Source organism: Staurois parvus, unplaced genomic scaffold (assembly GCF_062004578.1).
Source record: "Staurois parvus isolate SC_StPar_1 unplaced genomic scaffold, SC_StPar_1.0 ptg000827l, whole genome shotgun sequence".
Taxonomy (NCBI): domain Eukaryota; kingdom Metazoa; phylum Chordata; class Amphibia; order Anura; family Ranidae; genus Staurois; species Staurois parvus.
Window position 1 is genome coordinate 7,842,150 of NW_028318623.1, and position 23,056 is coordinate 7,865,205.

Sequence of the window (23,056 nt, forward strand, 5' to 3'; positions counted from 1 at the left end):
CATTTAAAATACACCTATGATAAAAAAAAAAATAGACCCTTCATTTCTTTGTATTTGGGCAAACTTATAAAATCTGCAGGGGATCAAATAATTATTTTCCCCACTGTATATAAAATAGTATTAGCACTACTCCCATCAAACATTTGTTGGTGCTCAACTTGCTAACTGCCCTAGAGAAAATCTAATTTATGAAAAGTATGATATCAGAAAGAATTCTTATACATCACAATCAATCAACTTCCACCTATTCTAGTTTAAATACAAAACAAGGGTGACTACTGTTTGCTATTGACAATAAGTATTTTGTTCATCATGCTTTTCATACATCCAGAACTACAAGTCTACTCCTAGTTTTAGATGAGAGGCATACCTTTCTAAATTGTGAACAGGCAGAATTAAAATGCATGAAAATATTTATCTTGGCATTTGGGTTGGATTTCTTCTGTAGTTCTTAACATTTTTTACGTCCTTATCCATTCTACAACTAAAACCTTTCTATATCCTGCAGAAAAACAAGGTGGAAATAACAAAAGGTAAGTCACCTATGTACAAATAGGCTTGTTTCTCTTTAGGGTGGGGTCACACTGCTTTAATAGAGTCTCTTTACTTTGCGTCTTTGCCTACCACCATGATATGGGGATTTAGTCCTGGTAATAACCCAGTCTGGGCTAAATAAACACTTGACATCCTCCCCCCCCCCCCCTTCCCCATACAGAGAGTTGTCATGTGGATTGGAGACGTGGACATAGTCCTATGCATTTTGGACTGCTGTCTCAAAGAGCTGAAATGTATACTAGAATATAGAAAGCTCCAGTAAAAGTAATGTACAGATTAAAAAGTGTTTGTATAAGTCTGGAGATGTATTGATAGGGGAACTTACCTTTCTGCTCAGTTTTTCATTTATCTTAGGTAAATAAAAATCACTATAAGGAGAAACTCCTATGGTAGGACAAGCTGTGATCTATAGTGGGGAAACCATGATGGATATAAGAATTCAGCCCACTATTGTGCATTCATTTTGGTTGACCTAGCTGTACATAGATGCAAAGCTAACAATAATTAAACATATTGCATTTACCTTCTGTGCATAGAAACATTTTCTATTACCTGTAAGTTTTATGAATAGCTTGTTTTAGATTTAGTGATTTTTTTTTTATTAAGAACAAAGAATTCTGTAAAGTAAAAAAAGCATATGGACTACCCTTTTAATAAGAAACAGAAGGCCTATTTGTTACATAGGTATTGAAGTCTGTCACTCAATGTTTATAATCATTTACAATTTTATAAAGTAATTATTCATATTATTATGGCTTTAAGTAACTATGCTTTTCAAAAAACGTGAGATCTTTTTTTTATTTTTATTTTTTAAATAACTAAAATTCTGGAATTTGTGATCATCTTATCAAAGTGTATAAAACAGCAAAAAGTAAAACTGTAAAAATTAACGTCCGATTATCTACTTTATTAAACTGATTTAAGATGGACTAATAATCTGCTTATGTTTTGAGATGTGTTGGGCAGAATGTTGAGGGGTTATAACCTCTGTTAGATTTATTTTTTCCGGGGTTGTCATCAGATTTTTTTTTTTTTAAATTTGTTGTCTGAGAGTTTCTTCCCCAATGACACCCATTCCCCTCATTTGCTGTCCGGTTGACACTGGGTCAGAAACTGATTACAAATCTATAAGCAAGCATAAATGGGACACAATCAATAACTAAAACAGCAGAGGTCCTAACCATTGCCTACCTCTAAAGCAAAAAAGTTTTGAATGGGCTTCCTCTTCTAAATTATACCTGGTGTATCTCTTGCTGCACTAATGTTTTGTTGGGGGTAAGGTTCTACGAAAATGTATTTTAAATAACTTGTTTTGATTGCATTTTAAAACCAGCACAGTGAAGTGTATGACACTGGTTTTCAATGACTTCTTTCTTTTTTTAATCAAATAAGGAAGTAGGTAAAGTTGAAATTGTCCAATGTTCCATTAGTTTTAAACCTTGACTAAATTCCACCTATGATAAGAACTAAACCTTGGTTTCTAAAGCTGGTCTGATCTTTAGGTGTATTCAAGGACGTTTCCTGTTTAGTCACCTTGAGCAATACTGATTTACACAGAATAGTGCTACATCAGAATTGTTGAAAGCCTACCAAAAAAAACAGTGGCTTCTTTAGAGTACCAGCCAGCATTTCCAGTACTTCTCCATATTGGAGCTAAAGGTTGCTTTAAAAAAACCTAGGAGCTGATTGGTTTCTTTGCAGAGCTGCACCATATTTTGCACGCATCAATTTTAGTAAATTTCCCCCCATTATTTCATAATAATGGCTCTACTCACTTTATGCATTTGTTTATTTTGCAGATATAAACAGTTTTGTATTTTACTCTTTATTTTTTTATGTTCAGGGTTTTTTATTTTATTTTTTTGTCAGATTAAGATGCAGTATTTCATATATAAATTCCTGGTAAACAGATGAAACTGTAGGCTCTTTTTAATATTTTCTCTGCTGTTCTTAGAAACAACTGTATTTTTCAACAGAGCAGCTAACAGAACCCAACAGACCCAATGCCAACTGAATGAGTCAGAGCATTGACCCTATATTCTTCCTATTCTCTTTTCCTGCTCTTTTCAAGCACAGTAAAATTAGAATTTTTAATTAGATAGAGAGGGTTTGGAATAAAACAGCATTTGCTCTGCTCGTTCTGTAGAAAATCCAGGGTGCTCTGTAATAGCAGTATTGGGAATGCACCCTGTATTAAATGGTTATTTGTAAAATAGAGGTTTAAAAAAAAAAGTTTAAAATGTTTAAATTTAAAAAAATCTCTAAATCCTAAAATAACTATGTTCCAAGACCATTTTATTCTTCATTTAAAATCTCATAAAATCCTATAATCTGTGTAGGGGTGAACACATCACTTGCAAACAAATGTTTTTGCAAATGATAGCTTTCCAAATAAATAACCTTTAAACATTTATGAATCAGAGTTGGGAACTAGCAGTATGTCTAAACTAAATATAAATCCTTTCTTCTACAGAGAAAGTGAACCTGAAAACCAGCTTGGTAAAGTAGATAATTTTCTTTACATAAACAGTATGTTTGTAGTCATTTGGTCACTTTTATTTATGGGGGAGCATTTGGTCACTTTTATTTATGGGGGATTATTTAAATGAGATTTAGTTGATGGTTATAAATTGGTTTAAATCTTTTAATTAAATTAATTGTGGGTATTATGAATTTAAATGAAATTGAGGGTATTAGTAAGTATAATATGTCACTAATTGATGATTAAATAGCACCTGATCACTATTTTTATTTTTAGGGGAGTATTTCATGTGCAATTAATTTGAAATTGATTTGAAGGTGATAAATTGGTTTTAAAATTATTTAATTATTTTATTTGGCATTTATACACTTTTATTAGTTGTTTGCATTATGAATTTGAATTAATTTAAAGGCATTAATCTAATTATTATATATTAGTAATTGAGTAATATTCAGCAGCGCAACATACATTTGTAAATATATTTATACACAGTTGTAGTTATGTGTTTCATGTTTGCCATCCTTTAGAAATTGTCACACCTTTGGCTCGCAAGTTATTCCAATTTATATATACATGTTTGTAGTATATATACTTTATTCATAGTCCTCACATGAACTTTGTGGTCCTCTATAAACTTATCTACAGGTGAAACTCAAAAAATTAGAATATGGTGCAAAAGTTCATTTATTTCAGTAATGCAACTTAAAAGGTGAAACTAATATATGAGATAGACTCATTACATGCAAAGCAAGATAGTTCAAGCCGTGATTTGTCATAATTGTGATGATTATGGCTTACAGCTCATGAAAACCCCAAATCCACAATCTCAGAAAATTAGAATATTGTGAAAAGGTGCAATATTCTCAGCTCAAAGGGTCCCACTCTAATCAGCTAATTAAGCCATAACACCTGCAAAGGGTTCCTGAGTCTTTAAATGGTCTCTCAGTCTGGTGCAGTAGGAATCACAATCATGGGAAAGACTGCTGACCTGACAGTTGTGCAGAAAACCATCATTGACACCCTCCATAAGGAAGGAAAGCCTCAAAAGGTAATTGCAAAAGAAGTTGGATGTTCCCAAAGTGCTGTATCAAAGCACATTAATAGAAAGTTATGTGGAAGGGAAAAGTGTGGAAGAAAAAGGTGCACAAGCAGCAGGGATGACTGCAGCCTGGAGAGGATTGTCAGGAAAAGGCCATTCAAAAATGTTGGGGACTTTCACAAGTAGTGGACTGAGGCTGGAGTCAGTGCATCAAGAGCCACCACACACAGACGGATCCTGGACATGGGCTTCAAATGTCGGATTCCTCTTGTCAAGCCGCTCCTGAACAACAAACAATGTCAGAAGCGTCTTACCTGGGCTAAAGAAAAACAAACCTGTTCTGTTGCTCAGTGGTTCAAAGTCCTCTTTTCTGATAAGAGTAACTTTTGCATGTCATTTGGAAACCAAGGACCCAGAGTATGGAGGAAGAATGGAGAGGCACACACTGCAAGATGCTTGAAGTCCAGTGTGAAGTTTCCACAGTCTGTGTGGATTTGGGGAGCCATGTCATCTGCTGGTGTTGGTCCACTGTGCTTCATTAAGTCCAGGGTCAACGCAGCCGTCTACCAGGAGATTTTGGAGCACTTCATGCTTCCTTCCGCAGACGAGCTTTATGGGGATGCTGACTTAATTTTCCAGCAGGACTTGGCACCTGCCCACACTGCCAACAGCACCAAAACCTGGTTCAATGACCGTGGGATTACTGTGCTTGATTGGCCAGCAAACTTGCCTGACCTGAACCTTGCAAAGAAAAAGATGAGAGACATGAGATTGAACAATGCAGAAGAGCTGAAGGCCGCTATTGAAGCATCCTGGTCTTCTATAACACCTCAGCAGTGCCACAGGCTGATAGCTTCCATGCCACGCCTCATTGAGGCAGTAATTGCTGCAAAAGGGGCCCAAACCAAGTACTGAGTACATATGCATGCTTATACTTTTCAGAGGTCCGATATTGTTCTATGTACAATCCTTGTTTTATTGATTGCATGTAATATTCTAATTTTCTGAGATTGTGGATTTGGGGTTTTCATGAGCTGTAAGCCATAATCATCACAATGATGACAAATCACGGCTTGAACTATCTTGCTTTGCATGTAATGAGTTTATCTCATATATTAGTTTTACCTTTTTAAGTTGCATTACTGAAATAAATGAACTTTTGCACGATATTGTAATTTTTCGAGTTTCACCTGTAAACTCTTATGGAAATGTTTAGCATTTCAAAAGCAATACAAATGAGCTTTCATCCTATTCTAAGAAATGCTCCACACGCATAGCCGTCACTATTATTCCATTCTCTGGATGCCAAAATCTTTGACGCATCCCATCGCCAGCGCCAAGATGTCTTGTGAAATTCTGATCTGCTGGTTGGGAGACCTTGCAAAATGCTCACTATGCCTAGCTTTGGCATCAGATAAGGCGCTAAATGTAGAAAAGCACAAAATGTATATATATTATGTAGCACTACCCTCATGAGGGCCACTGTGTTTCTAGGTCCCAATAAGCTCCGCACAGCCAATCAACACGCATTTTTCACACTTGCATCCACAGTCAGTGAACAGTCCATGAGCTTGTTTTTTTATTATTTTATGGGATATAACTTGGATAAGGTAATAGGGATTATGAGATGCCCAACCTGACTGAATCAATGCATGGAGACAACGTCCTTCCTAATTACAGAAACAGATCCTGGACTGTTTTTTTCCTTGAAAGCCATCAGTCTTTGCAGATCAGTAGCAACTGCCCCTTACAGGCGAGGGACTCTCAGCCCCTTTGAAAGTTAGCTTAACTTGTTGCAAACTACATACAGAGATGTCTCCTCTCCCCTGTACTGCTCCTTGCTCCACAGCCTGCAGAAACTACCAGCCCTTCTGTCAGGTGGTGCTGTGGCTCACCTGCTCTGTGGGCTGCGGTACCAGTCCCTACCAGAGAGTGCCGTTCAGCAGCCAGGATCTAACCTCCTGCAATCAAGCTATCACCTGAGGCTGATTGCAGGAGGTGTATTTAAACAGCAACCAGGCCTGCGATCAGTGCCTTGGTGTTTTCCTTGAGCCTCTGCTACCTGCTAAACCTGCTACTTGCTCTGTGTCCCGTCTTCCCCTGCATCCCATGGTTGATCTCCCGTGTATGACCCCGGCTGGCCTGACTACTCTTGTTGCTGTTCGTGTTTGTATTGGGTGTAGGGTTTGTTATTGAGTTGTTGCACTGTGTCTCACAAATAAATGGTATTATTTTCATTACTCCTGAAGCCTGGTGTTCCCTATGTCAGTCCACACATCTCTGGTTATAGCCAGGTTACTGACACCTCCTGACTGCTCTGAATTTTTCCCAGGACCAGGATAAAGGATTAAGTACAATGCTGTCCATTGAAATCTTGCTCCATGTGGTAGTCTCTCCCCTTTTTAAATCCCAGGGTGTGCTGATGTACTCACTCTGTCCTCCTTGCACCCAAGCCTTGATCCTGTTCATGCCGTAGTTCTGAATGGACCCTCCTGAGCCAGCCCAAGCCCAGCCCCCCTTGACCTAGGGAAACCCTCACAGGCCGCCGAGAGTCTTCTCAGCACTCCATCTTCTACCCAACTCCCATGCCAGCCTGACTATCCCATATTTATTGGTATGTCTCACCACTTTACCAGGGCCTCCAATCCTGGGATTGGTTATACTCTCATAAACATGCAGATTAGGTATCCACCCCTTCCACCCACTGGCTTTTGGAAGATTATGTGGTCCACCAGAGCCAGGTGGAGGCGATAGAGTCCCAACCTGTTAAGCCATCCAGCCTGTTTTGCAGTAACCTAATTACGGACTCACACTGTTACCATGAGTCATACACAATAAATTTGCCTACACTATTCTTGTAGCACACTAGAGCGTGCTGCAATTATAAAATAGTATAAAAAATATTAAACCCTCAAATGGTGTCTAGATTAGATTCCTCCAAAAGACACCATCAGATTTAAATCATTGCACCTATGTACTTGGAAGTAAAGTAATATATAAAAAAACTTAAAGTGGGTGCTGCTATTACAAAACCACTGTAACTTATATCAAAGATTGTGATCAATAAATAAATACATTTGAATATATGTGTCACAAATAATAGCGCGACCCTTGAATATATAAATAATATAAATGCTATTAATTCATATAAACACCACCACCATAAAGTGCAATGTTAATCAAATAAATCTGTTGAATCCTCATGAAGTCCATTCAAAAAAGTCCATATCATATATGATCCTCAGTTAATGAAGTCATGAAGTTATCTTTCACCAGTGTAGTAATCAGTGCCTAAAACACCCCATTAAAATGCACACTCACCAGAACCTGGTGAAAAACGTATTTGTATAAATCCAGCACTCCACCATTGAACTCCAGCCAGAACATGGTGATAAACCAGCGTATCTATATAGATCCAGCACTCCACCACTGAACTCCAGCTTATGGATATCCAAAATACTCCATATAGTACATGCAGATAAAAAGAACACTTGCCATAGTGCAAATAACATATTAATTTATTCAAATAATCCCCCCTTGATAAAACCGCACTCACAATGAGTCAAAATAAACAAACGTTTTGTTAATAGGAGCACAGAGCTCTCAATCCAGCGTCTCACCAGCCTGCCTGCAACCAAGATGGCGTTGTTGCGATCACGTGGTCCGGACACGTGGGTTGGCGTTCTGTCATACGACTTCTTCTGAGGGAGTCTCAATAGGGAAATTCCGATTATCGGCATTGCTCTCCTCTCGAGCTGTCGCGCTGACAGCTCGAGAGGAGAGGAGAGCCGGTAATCGGCATTCCTTGGAGGGGACATGTACACTGATCATCAGGGCGCTCATGATCAGTGTGCCCTGATCATCAGTGTAGCCCCAGCAGTGCCACCTGTCAGTGTCCATCAGTGCCAGCTTTCAGTACTCATCCATGCCACCTGCCAGTGCCCATCAGTGCCACATCATTGCCACAGATCAGTGCCTACCAGTGCACATCAATGCCACATATCAGTGCCCATCTGAGTTGCCTTTCAGTGTCGCTCATCAGTGCCAGTCAGTGCCACCCATCAATGCCAGTCAGTGCCTCCTATCAGTGTGCATCAGTGCTGCCTATCAGTGCTGCCTATCAGTGCCATATATCAGTGCTGCCTTTCAGTGCCCATCAGTGATGCCTGTCAATGCCCATCAGTGCCACCTACCAGTGCCTCCTCATCAGTGCCCATCAGTGCCACCTATCAGTGTCGATCAGTGCCACCTATCAGTGTCCATCAGTGCCACCTATCAGTGTCCATCACTGCAGCCTCATTAGCGCACATCAGTGAAGGAGAAAAATTACTTATTTACAAAATTTTATAACAAAAACTAAAAAAAAACATTTTTTTTCAAAATTTTCAGTGGTTTTTGGGTTGTTTAAGAAAAAATAAAAATCCCAGACGTGATTAAATACCACCAAAATAAAGCTCTATCTGTCACAAAAAAATGATAAAAATGTCATATGGGTACAGTGTTGCATGACCGCGCAATTGTCATTCAAAGTGTGACAGCGCTGAAAGCTGGAAATTGGCCTGGACAGGAAGGAGGTGAAAGTGCCCTGTAGGCTAGTGGTTAAAGTGAATATTCCTCAAAATTTGGCAAACTGAAAAGATAGCATTTTCATGCAAAAACAGCTTTTCACGGGATGTTGCAAATTGTAAAAATGTCTTTTGCCATGCCCTAGAACAAATAATTTCAAAAATTGTAGGGCTGAAATTTGTGTTTTTTTCTATTGCTCATAGTGGTAATTATTTTCTGTTTGCAGGACACCCTAGTACCTATTCCACAAATAATGCCTCAAATTAATCTTAGCCAATAAAATATGGGGTTTACTCATTAAAGAGTTTGGCCTATTCACTTAGCAATGTGAATATTCAGTTAACTTAGTGAATGTGGTACCAAAATCCGCACGTTCCTAACCCCAGAAACCACTAAACAGCTCATCCATTCCCTCATCATATCACGACTCGATTACTGCAACTCCCTCCTCACTGGCCTGCCTCGCCGCTGGCTATCCCCGTTTCAGTCCATCCTGAATACGGCTGCCAGACTCATTCACCTTTCCAACCGCTCCATCTCCGCCACCCCCCTCTGCCAATCCCTCCACTGGCTTCCGATTGCGCAACGGATCAAATTCAAAATCCTAACACTGATGTACTGTCAGGGATCGCGGCTCCGTGGTCCACGATCGCGGCTCTGTCCCCCGCGCATGCGCATTGGCGGCAGATCGTGCCGGGACACAGGCACTAGGTCCCGGCGAGCCGCGGCTGACAGGACGCCGCGCATGCGCAGTAGGAGCCGCGGGCGCGCCTCAGGCGTCCAATGACAGCCGGAGGCGCGTCCCAGCCGGCCAATGACAGTGCAGGGCGCACTATTTAAAGATGCCCTGCACTGTCACAGATTGCCGCAAGGTCTTCCTGTGATCCTGAGTTCCTGCACCCGTCTAGTGACCCTGATTGACCCTGACTACGCTGCCTGCCCCTGTGATTGACCCGGATTGCCCTGACTATTCTGCCTGCTCCTGTGATTGACCCGGATTGTCCTGACTACTCTGCCTGCTCCTGCGTTTGACCCGGATTGCCCTGACCATTCTACGGATTGACTTCCCTGCTGACCCTGCGTGTGACCCGACTACTCTTCGCCTACCGATTCTGTACCCCGCTTACCCTCATGGGCCCACGACCCGTTACTACCCTACTGGGGCCGCCATCCTCTTCATATCTGGCTCTCCCGGTACCTGTCCCCAAAGGTCTCCTCAGCCACTGGTGGGCCTGCTCGGAGGTCGTGACCTGGCCCGGGACTGTTTCAAGTCCATCCCCACCATCAGGGGCCCTGGTGAAAGCACAGCCCGGGCTTAGACCCCACGCTCTGAGTAGGTCTGTCAGTTGGCAGCCTGAGGCACCACCTGGTGGATCATAACATGTACAAAGCTGTCCACCATACTGCCCCGAACTACATCACCGACCTAATATCCAAGTACCGCCCAGCACGCACACTCCGCTCCTCACAGGACCTCCTTCTCTCTAGTTCCCTGGTCTCCTCCTCCCATGCCCGCCTCCAGGACTTCTCCAGGGTGTCACCCATCCTCTGAAACTCCCTGCCCCAACTCATCAGATTATCACCTACTCTCCTCTCCTTTAGGCGCACCCTGAAAACCCATCTCTTCAGGGAAGCCTACCCCACCCCCTGCTAACTTGCCGACCTCCTCCACTCTTCCTACCACTCCATCCCCCACAGCTATCTCCTCCTGTACCACTATCCCCTCCCTCCTAGATTGTAAGCTTGAAAGAGCAGGGCCCTCAATCCCCTCATGTTTTGCATTGTATTGCTATTGTTCTGTCACATGTTCTGTCCCCCTTTGTAATGTACAGCGCTGAGCGAACTATTGGCGCTTTATAAATACTGTATAATAATAATAATAAATAATGTTGTATTTTTGGTTACCTGTAAAATCCTTTTCTCTGAGTACATCATGGGACACAGAGTATATTAAAATTCTTAACAATAGGGGTTATGCTGGTACCTTCGGGTCATTGGACACTGGAAGTAATGAAGTAATGACAGGAAGTCCCCTCCCAGATAACCACTCCTCGTTAGGACAGGCTTGAGTTTTTGTAGCAAGCTATGAAACACCTGTAAGACTTGAAGGATCTCTGTGTCCCATGATGTATTCATAGAAAACGATTTTACAGGTACCCAAAAATTCAATTTTCTTTTTAATACATCCCAGGATGCACCTTCAAATTCATATCAATAGGGAGTTATGGGAGAGTACACAGGAACTAACTACTAAACACCAACCCCAAAAATGTAAGAATCTCCCACAGCCACCTGCAAAACATACTGACCGAAAGAAGTGCCCTACTGAAGGCTGATGATGAATATCCCAGGAACACTCCTAGCAGACTTGGCTTTTACCAGAAAGGTGGAATCTTACCCTTAAAGCATAATCCTGAGGAAAACATTGCCAAATTCATCGAAAAATTGAAGATTTAGAAGCTGCGTGATCCTTCTTTGGGCCTTCAGGAAGCACAAAGAGGGAATCTAGCAAAAATAATAAGTTAGTGTATGGAGTACCCTACCCTAGGGTATGTCACACAAAGGAAGCAATACAAAGAGAACAGGAGACTTTTTCATAAAAGTACATGGTACAGCAGGCACAGATCAGGAATAGGAAATGTTGGGGTAATATATTCTTTAAGTTTTGCCTGAATGGCTCTTAAAATGTGTTCTCAGCTTTATCTGTCATGTTAAAATAGATAACGGCAATCAAATAAACAAAAACAAATTGCATTATCTGTATGGAACAAATAGATTACAATATGTAGCTCACTGACAAAATAATTATAAATAAAACTCTTGAATGCGGACAAAATAATTGGTCAGGTATTCCAGTGAAGGATTTCAGTATTTGTTGGATAAACAACATTTGCGCTGAGCAAACTGTTGGCGCTATATAAATCATGTATAATAATAATAATTTGCCTTTTTTATTATTATGACTTTAATTCAATGAAGATCAGCCATGGACATACAAACCCAAAAAATTCTATGATTGATTTTTTATTCATTTTATTATTTAATATATATATTTTATTTATAATTTTTTTACACCACCTTCCATTGTATCTTCTTTTTAGAAACTACAAAAAATCCAGTATATATGAATGTTCCTGAACAACACATCTATGAAAGGACTTTGCCAGGAACTCAGGTAACAGAATTATTATTATTACTGTTATTATTTATTTGTGTAATCAAAGTCCACCAAACTGCCACTTTGTTTATTTTCTATTCACTTTTTGATTTGTAATTACAAAAAAATATAACCTTTAGGCTCCATTCACACTAGGGTTTTTAAAATCGTGGGTGGAATCGCTGCGATTCTGCCTGCGATTTGAAAACGTGCAGCAAAAGTGTGAGAATGCACAATCGTGTGTTCAGGTGCCATTCATTACAATAGCACCTGAAAATTCAGGGCGCCCAAAAATGGTTCCGGAGCCGTATTTTACCGACATGGGAATGCACAGGTGTTGCATGTATCCCCGTGCCAGTAGTCCCAATTGGGCACAGGGCCCTACACTGGGCATGGATTAAAATGCCCCATGTGAAAGGACTACTACAGCTCCTTTATATGTTTTTCATCTCTGTATTTAGCTGCTTGCCTGGAATTCAACTTTAGTTTTACAAAATCTCCCAACATGTCAGTTTTGCAAAAACAAACAAGAGGATTGATCAAAGGAATCAATCAAAGGGACCAATTAGAGTAAGGGATCTGGACCATGGAAACCCCTAGAATCTCATGTTCCGGTTCCAATAATAAATACCCAGAAGACTCAAAGAGATTCATTCACTCTGTAGGTAGAAGATTCACAGAAGCTTTTCACAGCATTTCACAGTGGGGAAGTTTCTCAATAAAAGGTGACATAGAAAAAAGGGAAGCTTGGTCAATACTTTTGTTTTTCATCCAGTCACAGCAATATTAGCCTCGGTTCCCCTGCTGGGACTTTGTAGGCGACTTGTCATACATAGAGCCGCATGACAATTGAAAACCCATTTATTTCAATTGTGGCTTTTTTGATCAATGTGACTTTTTAACAAGTTTTCTGTGCTACTTTGATGCAACTTTAATGTGAATTGTGTGCCCTACACTCTTCAACTTGCCTTCAACTATGTAGTGCAAGGGCCTGCCTAATTGGATACAATTGAAAGTGTTGTTAGATTTGACCTCCTATTATATGGTTTTTGGTAAATCTAAACCAAAAATCTCAAGAACATTGGATTATCCAATTTTCTTGAGAATTGTGCTTTAGATTTACCAAAAACCATATAATATGAGCTCAAACCTAAACAAAACTTTCAATTGTATCCATTTAGGCAGGCCCTTGCACTACATACTGTAATTGAAGGTAAATCTAAAGGACATTGGGCAGAAATTGAACAGAAAATTGTATAGTGTATGGCCACCTTTAGGTAATTTAGATTGTTTTAGATAATTTATTTATACTGGAATGTGTCTGTTTGAGATTCTGGCACATAATTACGGGCTCCTTACTGGTCCTTCCATGTAGTACAGAAATGCATTTGTTTGTGATACCAGAACACACCTATAGGCTCATTGCTGCATAGCATAGAAATGCCAGTATTAGATTGCTTTGAAGTGCGTAGTAAGCATGGGCTGCATGTTCGACTCAAACATGGGCCGTTCATGTGTTCAGTGTGGGCTGTTTGCCTGCCAAGCCGCACAATGCCTTGACCATAAGTCAGGTGCAATGCTTTGGCCAATCACAGGGCATGATTACATCACAAGGGGGTGGGGTGATCCTGTCTTCTGTCATTTTTTACTACACTTCTTTTTTAAGAATGGGTAATGGTACCATGTATTGCATACTCATTCACATGGGGGGGGGGGGAGGCTGGATTTGGGGGCTTCTAGATAAATCCCCCGCTCGTAGACCCCCCACAGCCACCAACCTAATTTTGTGGGGAAGAGGCCCTTTTCCCCATCAACATGAGGACAAGGTGCTTTGGGGGGGGGGGAGCCCCACTGCCCCAAAGCACCCTCTCCATGTTGAGGGCATGTGGCTTGGTATGGTTCAGGAGGGGGGGTGCTCCCCTGCCAGGTTGCATGCTCAGATAAGGGTCTGGTATGGATTTGGGTGGGGACCCCCACATTGTTTTTGGTTTTTGTGAATGGGTAGCGGTACTATGTACTGCATACTTATTCACATGGAGGGGGCAGGATTTGGGGGCTTCCAGATCCAGATAAATCCCTTGCCCGCAGACCCCCCACAACCACCAGCCAGATTTGTGGGGAAGAGGCCCTTTTCCCCATCAACATGAGGAAAAGGTGCTTTGGGGGGGGGATCCCCCCTGCCCCAAATCACCCTCTCCATGTTGAGGGCAGGTGGCTTGGTTCAAAAGGGGGGGAGCACTCCCCTACGGGGGTGCATGCTCGGATAAGGGTATGGATTTGGGGGGGAACCCCCACACTGATTTTTTTTTTTTTAATTTTCGGGCAATGCCGACAATTCTTTTGACATTCAGCTGTCACTACTAAAATACCGTATGACCTAATAATATAACTCATGCTGGATTTTAGTAACTCAGCGGTATCTTACCACATACGAAGATGCGTTAAGATACCGCTCAGCAAATGGTCCCTGTACGAAGTTTGTGGTCGAACTTTCTGTAGGTTCAAATGTTTGACCGCGAACAGAACAGGGGGGTGTTCAGCCCATCACTAGTGCTTAGTAATACATTTGGTAGTGCTGGTAAAACCTCTTCCAAATGTATTACTTTCTGCTGCTTCTGGAGATTCACCTCGGCAGGCAGGTGAACACCAAATCAATTTACCCATTTGCTGAATCTGCACAATTTAGACCGAATTCTAGTTCTTTTCTAATCCGAAGCTAATCCCTACAGACCATATACAGCACAAAGGACTCCTTTAGCTGTTTATCACGACAGATAGTAACTACATAAATTCACTAAATAGGGGTGCAGAAGAAACCAGCATCCATTAGCATCAGGCTTACGTTTGAAAAGGGGACATTTTTTGGACCTGTTCTAAAACTCCATGGCTAATGATAAATGGCAAAATGATATCACCAAATCAGGGGGCCTGTATGCTTGCTACCCCATTACCAGCCACTTGGGGGGGTCTATTTATAAAACATTGGTTGCACAACTGTCAGAAACATTTGTGTTCATTGAATGAAAAGTCCCATAATTTTTGTAAGTGCGAATGTCCATATCCTCAGCACCATCTAGTGTCCAACAGTGGTATAGTTTTCTCATTCAGGTGTTTTAGAAAATTACACAGATCTGGACACTAGATGGGGCTAAAGAGATCGGTGTTAATCTCTTGCAAATATTATGGTGACATTTCATTCAGTATGTAACAGAATCTAGTATATAGGTGAGCGCTGGCGATATCTGGGGAGCAGCCAGCACGCTGCTATCATTTTTTTTTTTTTTTTTTTTTTTTAAGCGCTGCACTTTCTTACATATTTCATTCAGTATTCATGAATGCTTCTGACATTTCTACAAATGTTTTAAAAATAAAGCCATATGTGTTCTAAAAAAAAATGTGTCTGATCTCCATCATAGCTTATTGGTTCACTAATCTCTAATATTAACCCCTTGACACCGACGTAACACAAATATGTGGCTTCACAGAACTGGGCTTTTTTCCGTGGGGCCGCATATTTGCGTACCTGTCTTTGTGCTGGGAGTGCGCTACTCGGCACGCTCCCAGCACAAAGACTGCGGTGTCACTGAGAGCACCAGGTCCCGTTCTAACGATCGGGACCTGGGACCCCTGATTCTGGGTCACATGATCGCTGTGATAGCCTCTGATTGGCTATCACAGTGATCAGTCATTGTGCAGCCCGGCCCCTTGTTTTTTTTTTCTCTCTCTATGAATGGAGGAGAGAGATACATTGTAGCTCTCTAACTCCTGGCATAGAGGGGAAATAAAAACGTGTGTTAAAAAAAAATAAAAATAAATAAATATAAAAAAAAATAAAAAAAATAAAGAAAAAATACCTAGATCAAGGTTTGATCTAGTTCAGGGCCATGATTAGTGTTAGGGTCAAGGTCAGGATGAAAGGTCAAGAGCAACAGGTCAGGGTCAAAAGTCAGGATTAAAAAAAAAATTGGTATCAGTGTCAGTGTGTTTTAGGTAAAAAAAAAAAAAGACAAAAACAAAATGTGCAGTGTTGTTTCTGGGCTGTACTATGGGTACAAACAACAAATATACATATATAGTATCACTGCGACAGTTAAGAGCTGGAGAATTTATTTTGGGTTGTTCTTTGGTGGTAGTTTATGGTAGTAACAAGAAACACACAGCTAAATAAAAAAAATTATAATTTTTTTTATTATTTTGGGCCAGTTTTCCTTTGATAATAAAAAAAATCAGGAGATATATATTACCATTTACCACCAAATAAAAGCCCAAATTGTCCTGAAAAAAAACGCGGTATAATTCACCTGGATGTACAAAGTAGTTGTGGTGATAGGTACAGTTTTATTAACACATATCAACATTGCAAAATTGTTAAGGGGTTAATTACAATTTTATTACTGGTAAAAAATTTTTTTTTTTTTCAATATGATGTAATATATGTGTTTTGTTTTATATGCAGGGGAAAGCAAGTCAGGAATCTCACTATGAGGTAAATAATATTATACACATTTTTAATGCTATTGCTGCGAATTTGCACTGAAATAGGTTTATGGCTTCTATCGCAGTGCATCGAAAATAATTGTGGGTGTCCTGGCTATATAGAATGGTTAACAGGGTGCTGTACTGGGAAATCTAACGGTAACAACTTCCATATGAATATAGAATATTTTTTATTTTACTTATACGTGAAGTACCAGTTCTGTAATTATATTCCAGCCAATCTGACTTATTTTCTTTCCACAAATAGGAACTAACACACAAGGACAAATCCATATACTGCATCATGAAGCCTGCTGCTGGAAAATACTGAAGGTAACAACACATTCATGTATATCTTTTATTCTGTCAGTTATTGTACTTCTATAATCATTCCCCCACTTTAGATCTCTAACGCTTTTACTGTCGGAGCCATTTTTTTCTTTTTGCGCACAAACACCGAAATGCATATTTTTTTACAGGAAAACGCACCTAAAGCCTCAAAATATGATCTATTTTCTGAAAGCAGAGCCCGTAGAATAAAATGGTGGTGAATGCAATTTCTTGTATTTCACACTACCATTAATCACATCTATATTTTGTAACAAAATACACTCAAATTAATTTTAGTGCGCACACAATATAATCCCCAATTGTTTGAAAAGATGAGGTTGTGTCGAGAAAATAGATATCAGACAGGTCAATCCTTATTACTACATGCTCCCGTAATAAAGCAAAAAACCTATGGTACCCAAAATTGTCCATGCTTTAAAAACCTTTATAGTTCATCAGTTTAGATTATAATTGATGGCCCTAGAAGAATAATGTATACACTGGTGTGTGCGGCAATACCTAATAGGTGTAGCATAATTGTCAATTTTGTATGAATATGTACCCGACACATGAGTTTGTATTCAAATATGTGTATGTGTTGGGACAGGGGACTTAAAAAAAAAATGTGAGTTTTTCTTCATTTATTTTTTGTATGTTATTTTTATTAACAAAATTGTATTATCACAAGGGGATTTACAAGTGTTAAGGTAACAGGTTCTCCTTAATAAGACATAAGGGTTCTATTAGACCCATGGGGGTTTATTTACTAAAGCTGGAGAGTCCAAAATCAGACTCCCTTCTGCATAGAAACCAATCAGCTTCTAACCTCAGCTTGTTCAATGAAGCTTTGGCAATGAAACCTGGAAGCTGATTGGTTTCTATGCAGAAGGGAGTCTGATTTTGGACTCTCCAGCTTTAGTAAATAAACCCCATGATGTCACTCCTGCATGCTGTTGAAGCTAATCAAGCACAAACTGAGCATAATTAGCTTCTTCCTGATCCTGAGTGGCCAGGGTTTGACAGCTCTGAAGCCAAAGGTTCTGAGAGCTGAGCATGTCCGGGTTCATATTACCCAGGGGAGATCAGCAAATGGTTACTGTGGTGGCAACAAAAGGGTTAAACCATACCGAAAGCCATACATTTTGTTGTTGCTAGAGCAGGGAAGGATCACAAGCCCTGTTAGTGTGTTCTATATTATTGTGTAACACTATTCATTAATGTATATACAATTTTTTTTGTAATTTTTACATCTCGTTATTTGTCTTTAATTTTCCCTTCAGCATTTTTCAGATATAGTGTAATCGCATAATGCACATGATCCCCAGTCAGCATGAGGACATCCTTCCCTTCGTGAATTCTCCCTGCATCATCAGACTTTCCTCAGCCAGCAAAATATCTATATGTTCAGTGCATACCAGACCTGGCCATACACCATTCACTGTTCTGTAAATATAGTACTGATATAGTATACCTGTCAATGAATGAGACTGCAAGCAAGTTCGATGTAATGATTGATGTAATTTGAATGCCACTGAAAAAGTCACTGGCCAAATAAGTATCATTTTATTTCCCCCATGGAGCAGGCAGAATTTTTGTTTAGCTGTTGCCCTGCAGTGCTGAGTGCTAGATTAACACATTCAAAAAAATTGCTGCTGGTTTGTTGGGCTTCTGCATCTAGGAAATGGCCCTGAAATGGGTTGATTACTGCTGTAGGGGGCATTAAGTTGTATGGTCCTTTAGAATGTATGTGTAAACTCTGTAAAGCTTTGTAGAATATGATGAGATATTCTTCTGATGAAGTCAGGAGACTTCATCAGATGAGTCAGGAGTATGTAACACACAGAGAACAGGGGTTAGTGGAATTTAAAAGAGAAGTATGGCTTTATTTTTTTCTCCCAATCATATTTACCTAGGTGGATGCAGCATCGGTCTGATGCTGCATCTGTTCCCCGCTAAGTATGAGAACTCAGCGATCACATGGCCGCTGATCGCTGAGTTCTCACAGTCACTCTGAGCAGAGAGCATTGACTGTCAGCTATGCCCCCCCCCCCCGTGCTCACTGGAGCACTGGGCTGTGGAAGGAGCGGCTGGCTCAGGTTCTCAGTGCCTTGCTGAGAGGCTGAGCCAGGTGCTGCTCAAGACTTTGGGGTGGATTCCGACAGTGGGCTTCAGCCCCCTGTCAGTTGAAAATGGGTCACATGCAGGGGCGGACTGACAACTCATGGGGCCCCCGGGCAATAGGGGATCATGGGTCCCCTGTGTCCTTGCCCAAACTCAAAAAAAGCCTATGAAAAAGGTACCAGGGGCATCTCATGGGGTCCCCTACTGACCCTGGGCCCTTGGGCAGTGCCCGAGTTTCCAAATGGCCAGTCCACCCCTGGTCACATGAGTGCAGAAGAAACTGCACTCCTGTAATCCACAGGATAAGTACAGCCTAAACAGCTTTGACTGTACTTTTCCTTTAATGCATGGAGTGTAAGGGACACAAGTGTGAAATGCACTTCCTTCCTTGCCCCCAGCCCTTCCTTCCCTCCTACCCTTCCTTCCCTCTATATTTTACCCCTGCTTTTCCTTCCTTGCCTACAACCCTTCCTTCCTTCTTTCCCTACTCTTATTTATTCCTGCCCTTCCACCTTTCCTTCATTCCTACGCTTCCTTCCTTCTTTCCCTCTATTATTTACTTCTGCCCATCCTCCCTTCCTTCCTCCCAGCAGCCCTTGCTTCCCTCTTGCCCTTCCTTCCTTTCTTTCTTCCTTCCACCCCTCCTGCTCTTCTTTCCCTCCCTTTCTGCACTCCTGTGATCCACAGGCGAAGTACAGCCAAAAGAGCTTTGGCTGTACCTCTTCTTTAATGCACAGACTGCAGGGGTCAGAAGTGTATAATGCACAGAATGCAGGGGTCAGGAGTGTGTAACGCACAGAGTGTAAGTGTCACAAGTGTGAAATGCTCTTCCTTCCCTCTCTATTTTACTCCTGCCCTTCCTTCCTTGCCTCTAGCCCTTTCTTCCCTCTATATTTTACCCCTGCTCTTCCTCCTTGCCTACAGCCCTTCCTTCCATCTTTCCCCCCTCTTATTTATTCCTGCCCTTCCACCCTTCCTTCCTGCCCTTCCTTCCTTCTTTCCCTCTCTTATTTACTTCTGCTCTTCCTTCTACCCTTCCTTCCCTCTTGCCCTTCCTTTTATCCCTCCTGCCCTTCTTTGCCTCCATTTCTTCATTCCACCATCTAATTATATAGTGGCACCGCAAATGCCAATAGTAAACTGCGCAAAGATCGGAAATGCTCCAAAAAACACACAAGAAAGTGTGCGGAAATGCAAGTTCCCGCTATGCCCAGATGTAAATGGGGCCTAAGCATGTGTGTGCATTATGACAGTGCTGAACCATGTCATGGTGTGAAGAGGATTCGGTGATACCTAGGGTATTAATCCATACTAGGTGAGGGGGATATAGGATACATGTCTCATGGGGAGAAATTTGCAGCAAAACCACACCTCGTTTGAGGTGCCATTAAAAATGAATGGTACCCAAATTCACATGGTACATTCTGCCACAATTGCAGTGCCATCTGGAATTGCCGGCAGAATTGCTGCGGTTCTGACCACAGTCCCAAGTGGCCAGATGTGAATGGGGCCTGAGACCAGGACTGAGCAAAGTGTATGTGCAATACTGTAAAAGTAAATGAAATAATGTATATTTAGGAATAAAAAGCAACTTAGATCTTTGTGAATACCCTAATTTTTACATGAGATTCTAATTATATATTAAGCATTTTTTTAGTTTGTTCTAGTTCATTTTTAGTGGTGTTTACTAGTGTATATGTCTTTAAAGACAGAAAGATACATTGAAGATCTATTTGTGTGTACACCCTATTGTCCCCCTGTACACACCACTGTTCACCAGATTAACATGTGACTACCCCCTGTCCACCACATTATCCCCCTATCCCAGTGCACCTGACCACCCCATGTCCATCCCACTACCCCTCCAGTCCATCCCACTACCTCCTGTCTACCTTTCCATTCACCTCACTGTCCCCTGTGCATATGACTATGCCTCTGATCCACCGAACTAAGCACCACATCCCCCCTGTACCCGGCACTGCGCATCACTGGACCCTTGTCCATCCCACTGCCCACCCCCACTCTGTAGTACTGCTCCTCTGTCCTTCAACGGAGCACCACTCACCACTGCTCATCTGTACACCCCACCACACTCCTTGCCCCCCACACTGAGCAACACTGCTCACCCTAGTGTCCCTTCCCCACTTTGCAGTACTGCAACTCTGTCCTCCCACTGAACACCAATCACCACTGCCCATCTGTACACCCCACTTCCCCATTGACCTCCACGCTGAGCACTACTGCCCTCTGGCCACCCTACTTCCCCTATGTATCCCTGTTAACCCCACTGTCCCCTGTCCTTCAGGCTTTATCACACTGCCTGCTGTTGAGCCCACTGTCCCTCTGTTCATCCCACTTCCCTCCTATTCACCCCATCCATCTCATTGTCCCTTTGTTCTCTACACTTCAACCCACTGCCTCTCTTGTCCACCCTACTTCACCCTATTTCTCCCCTGTCCTGCACAGTTAACTACCCCCCCCCACACTTTACCCCACTCTTCACTGCACAATCCTCTCTGTTCTCCCCATTCTGTCCTCCCCACTTCACCCCTATGTCCTCCTGTTCACACCACTACCTGCCCTGTCTTCTGCCTACCACTTTCTTTTCACCCCATTGCCCCCACCTGTCCTTGCACTGCCCCCCTGTCCCCCACACTTCATCCCACTCCCCAATCCCCCACTGAACACCCCTGCCACTCTATCCACCCCACTGCCCCAGTAGCACCAATTCTTCCAATAAGCACCACTGCCCCCCCATCCTCCATACTAAACTGAGGCACCCCCCTTCACTCCACTGCCTCCATGTCTTCCCCACTTGACCCCACATCCCCCTGTCCTCCACACTTCAACCTATTGCTGCCCTGCCCTTGCCACTTCTTCAAGTCCTCTACACACTACCCCCATCTCGCAAATTTCTCCACTAAGCACCACTAGACCCTTGTCCATATCAATGCCCCCCACACACTCCTCTGCCCCCCCCCCCACTGAGCACCACTGCCCCTCTCTCCACCTCACTGTTGCCCTGCCCCCTACCTTGAGCACCACTTCCTCCTACTCCCCCACCCCCATCCCCTGTCCCACTAATTTTCACTGCTCCCATCCAAACACCAGTTTTTCTCCTTTTCTTTTTCCCTTTATAAGCACCAATGCTTCACAGTCCCCTCCCCCCCCCCCCACCACGGAACACCAATTTTTTTTTGTTTTGCCATTTTCTGATAACAAGACATTTTTTCTTTTCTATAACTGCCGACAGCAGCACTAATCACTAACAATGGGGAAATTTTTCCTTCCTTGACCACAGATAAAAAAATGTTTTCCCACTTACCATAGTGGGTGGGCATTTTTACCCCCCACCAGCCAAAGAAAGTCAGCATGCATTTCCTGGCACGGACCACAAATAGTGGCCATTCTGCCCTCATTCTCTGACCATAAACTGTGGACATTTTTTCCCCCTCCCATCGACCACAGATGATGGGCATTTGGTTTCCTCCCACTGACCACAAACCCAAAGCATATCCCCCCCTCATCCTTACCAGCAGCATAAGGGGCACTCTGTATATCGTGGTTCACATTAAATTGTGCTTACCGATGTACTCTTTATATTGTGTTGTGCATTACAATAGCGCGCTGACCGCTGTACATTACTTACTCCAGACCAAAGTGTTTATTGCCTCAACAGTTGCTGGTTACTAATTTGACTGTTTTAATAAAAGAAGGTCTTTAAGGTAGGCTCAGACAATGTGTAGCTCTCTGCCCATATTGTGTTTTATTCTTTGAAAATTATTCTTTAGGTTTAGACTTGTCTATGAGACTCCCCATCGTGAATCAGGAATTGAGTATTTTGTGGGTACAAGAATTGAATTTTTTTAAAAATGTTTTCTCTACAAGAGCTGTTGGGTTACCGCACTTTAAATAGAACGTACAGACTAAAAGTTGTAGTTAGCTAAACTAACGCAGAAATCATTTTACTAATAAACATGTCTTAGACCTCTGTTTTTGTTCTTCTCATAAATATTCCTGTCTTTTAAAATTAAATTGTAGAATATGTTTCTGATATTTGTTTTGCAAAACCACACCCAGGTCATAGAACACCCCGCCCAGGGGCGGACTGACCATTTGGAAACTCGGGCACTGCCCGAGGGCCCGGGGTCAGTAGGGGGCCCCATGAGATGCCCATGGTACCTTTTTCATAGGCTTTTTTTGAGTTTGGGCAAGGACACAAGGGCCCCATGATCCCCTATTGCCCGGGGGCCCCATGAGTTATCAGTCTGCCCCTGACCCCGCCCCTAATTTAAGTAATTCTCTGCCGACAACGACTAGCTGGATGCAC

The 23,056-nt window shown here is 41.9% G+C and overlaps 1 protein-coding gene across 1 annotated transcript in view; it reads left to right on the forward strand.

The window, feature by feature from the left end:
• Nucleotides 1–22,717, forward strand: part of LOC149443903 (cell adhesion molecule CEACAM5-like) — a 96,285-nt gene extending 73,568 nt beyond the window's left edge. The window contains exons 14-19 of the mRNA XM_089655235.1: nt 509–533; nt 3,029–3,054; nt 11,744–11,817; nt 16,256–16,285; nt 16,544–16,608; nt 17,886–22,717. Coding sequence (XP_089511361.1) covers nt 509–533; nt 3,029–3,054; nt 11,744–11,817; nt 16,256–16,285; nt 16,544–16,606 — 218 coding nt within the window. The 3' untranslated portion in view covers nt 16,607–16,608; nt 17,886–22,717. The remainder of the gene's footprint in view (nt 1–508; nt 534–3,028; nt 3,055–11,743; nt 11,818–16,255; nt 16,286–16,543; nt 16,609–17,885) is intronic.
• Nucleotides 22,718–23,056: the final 339 nt, after the last annotated feature.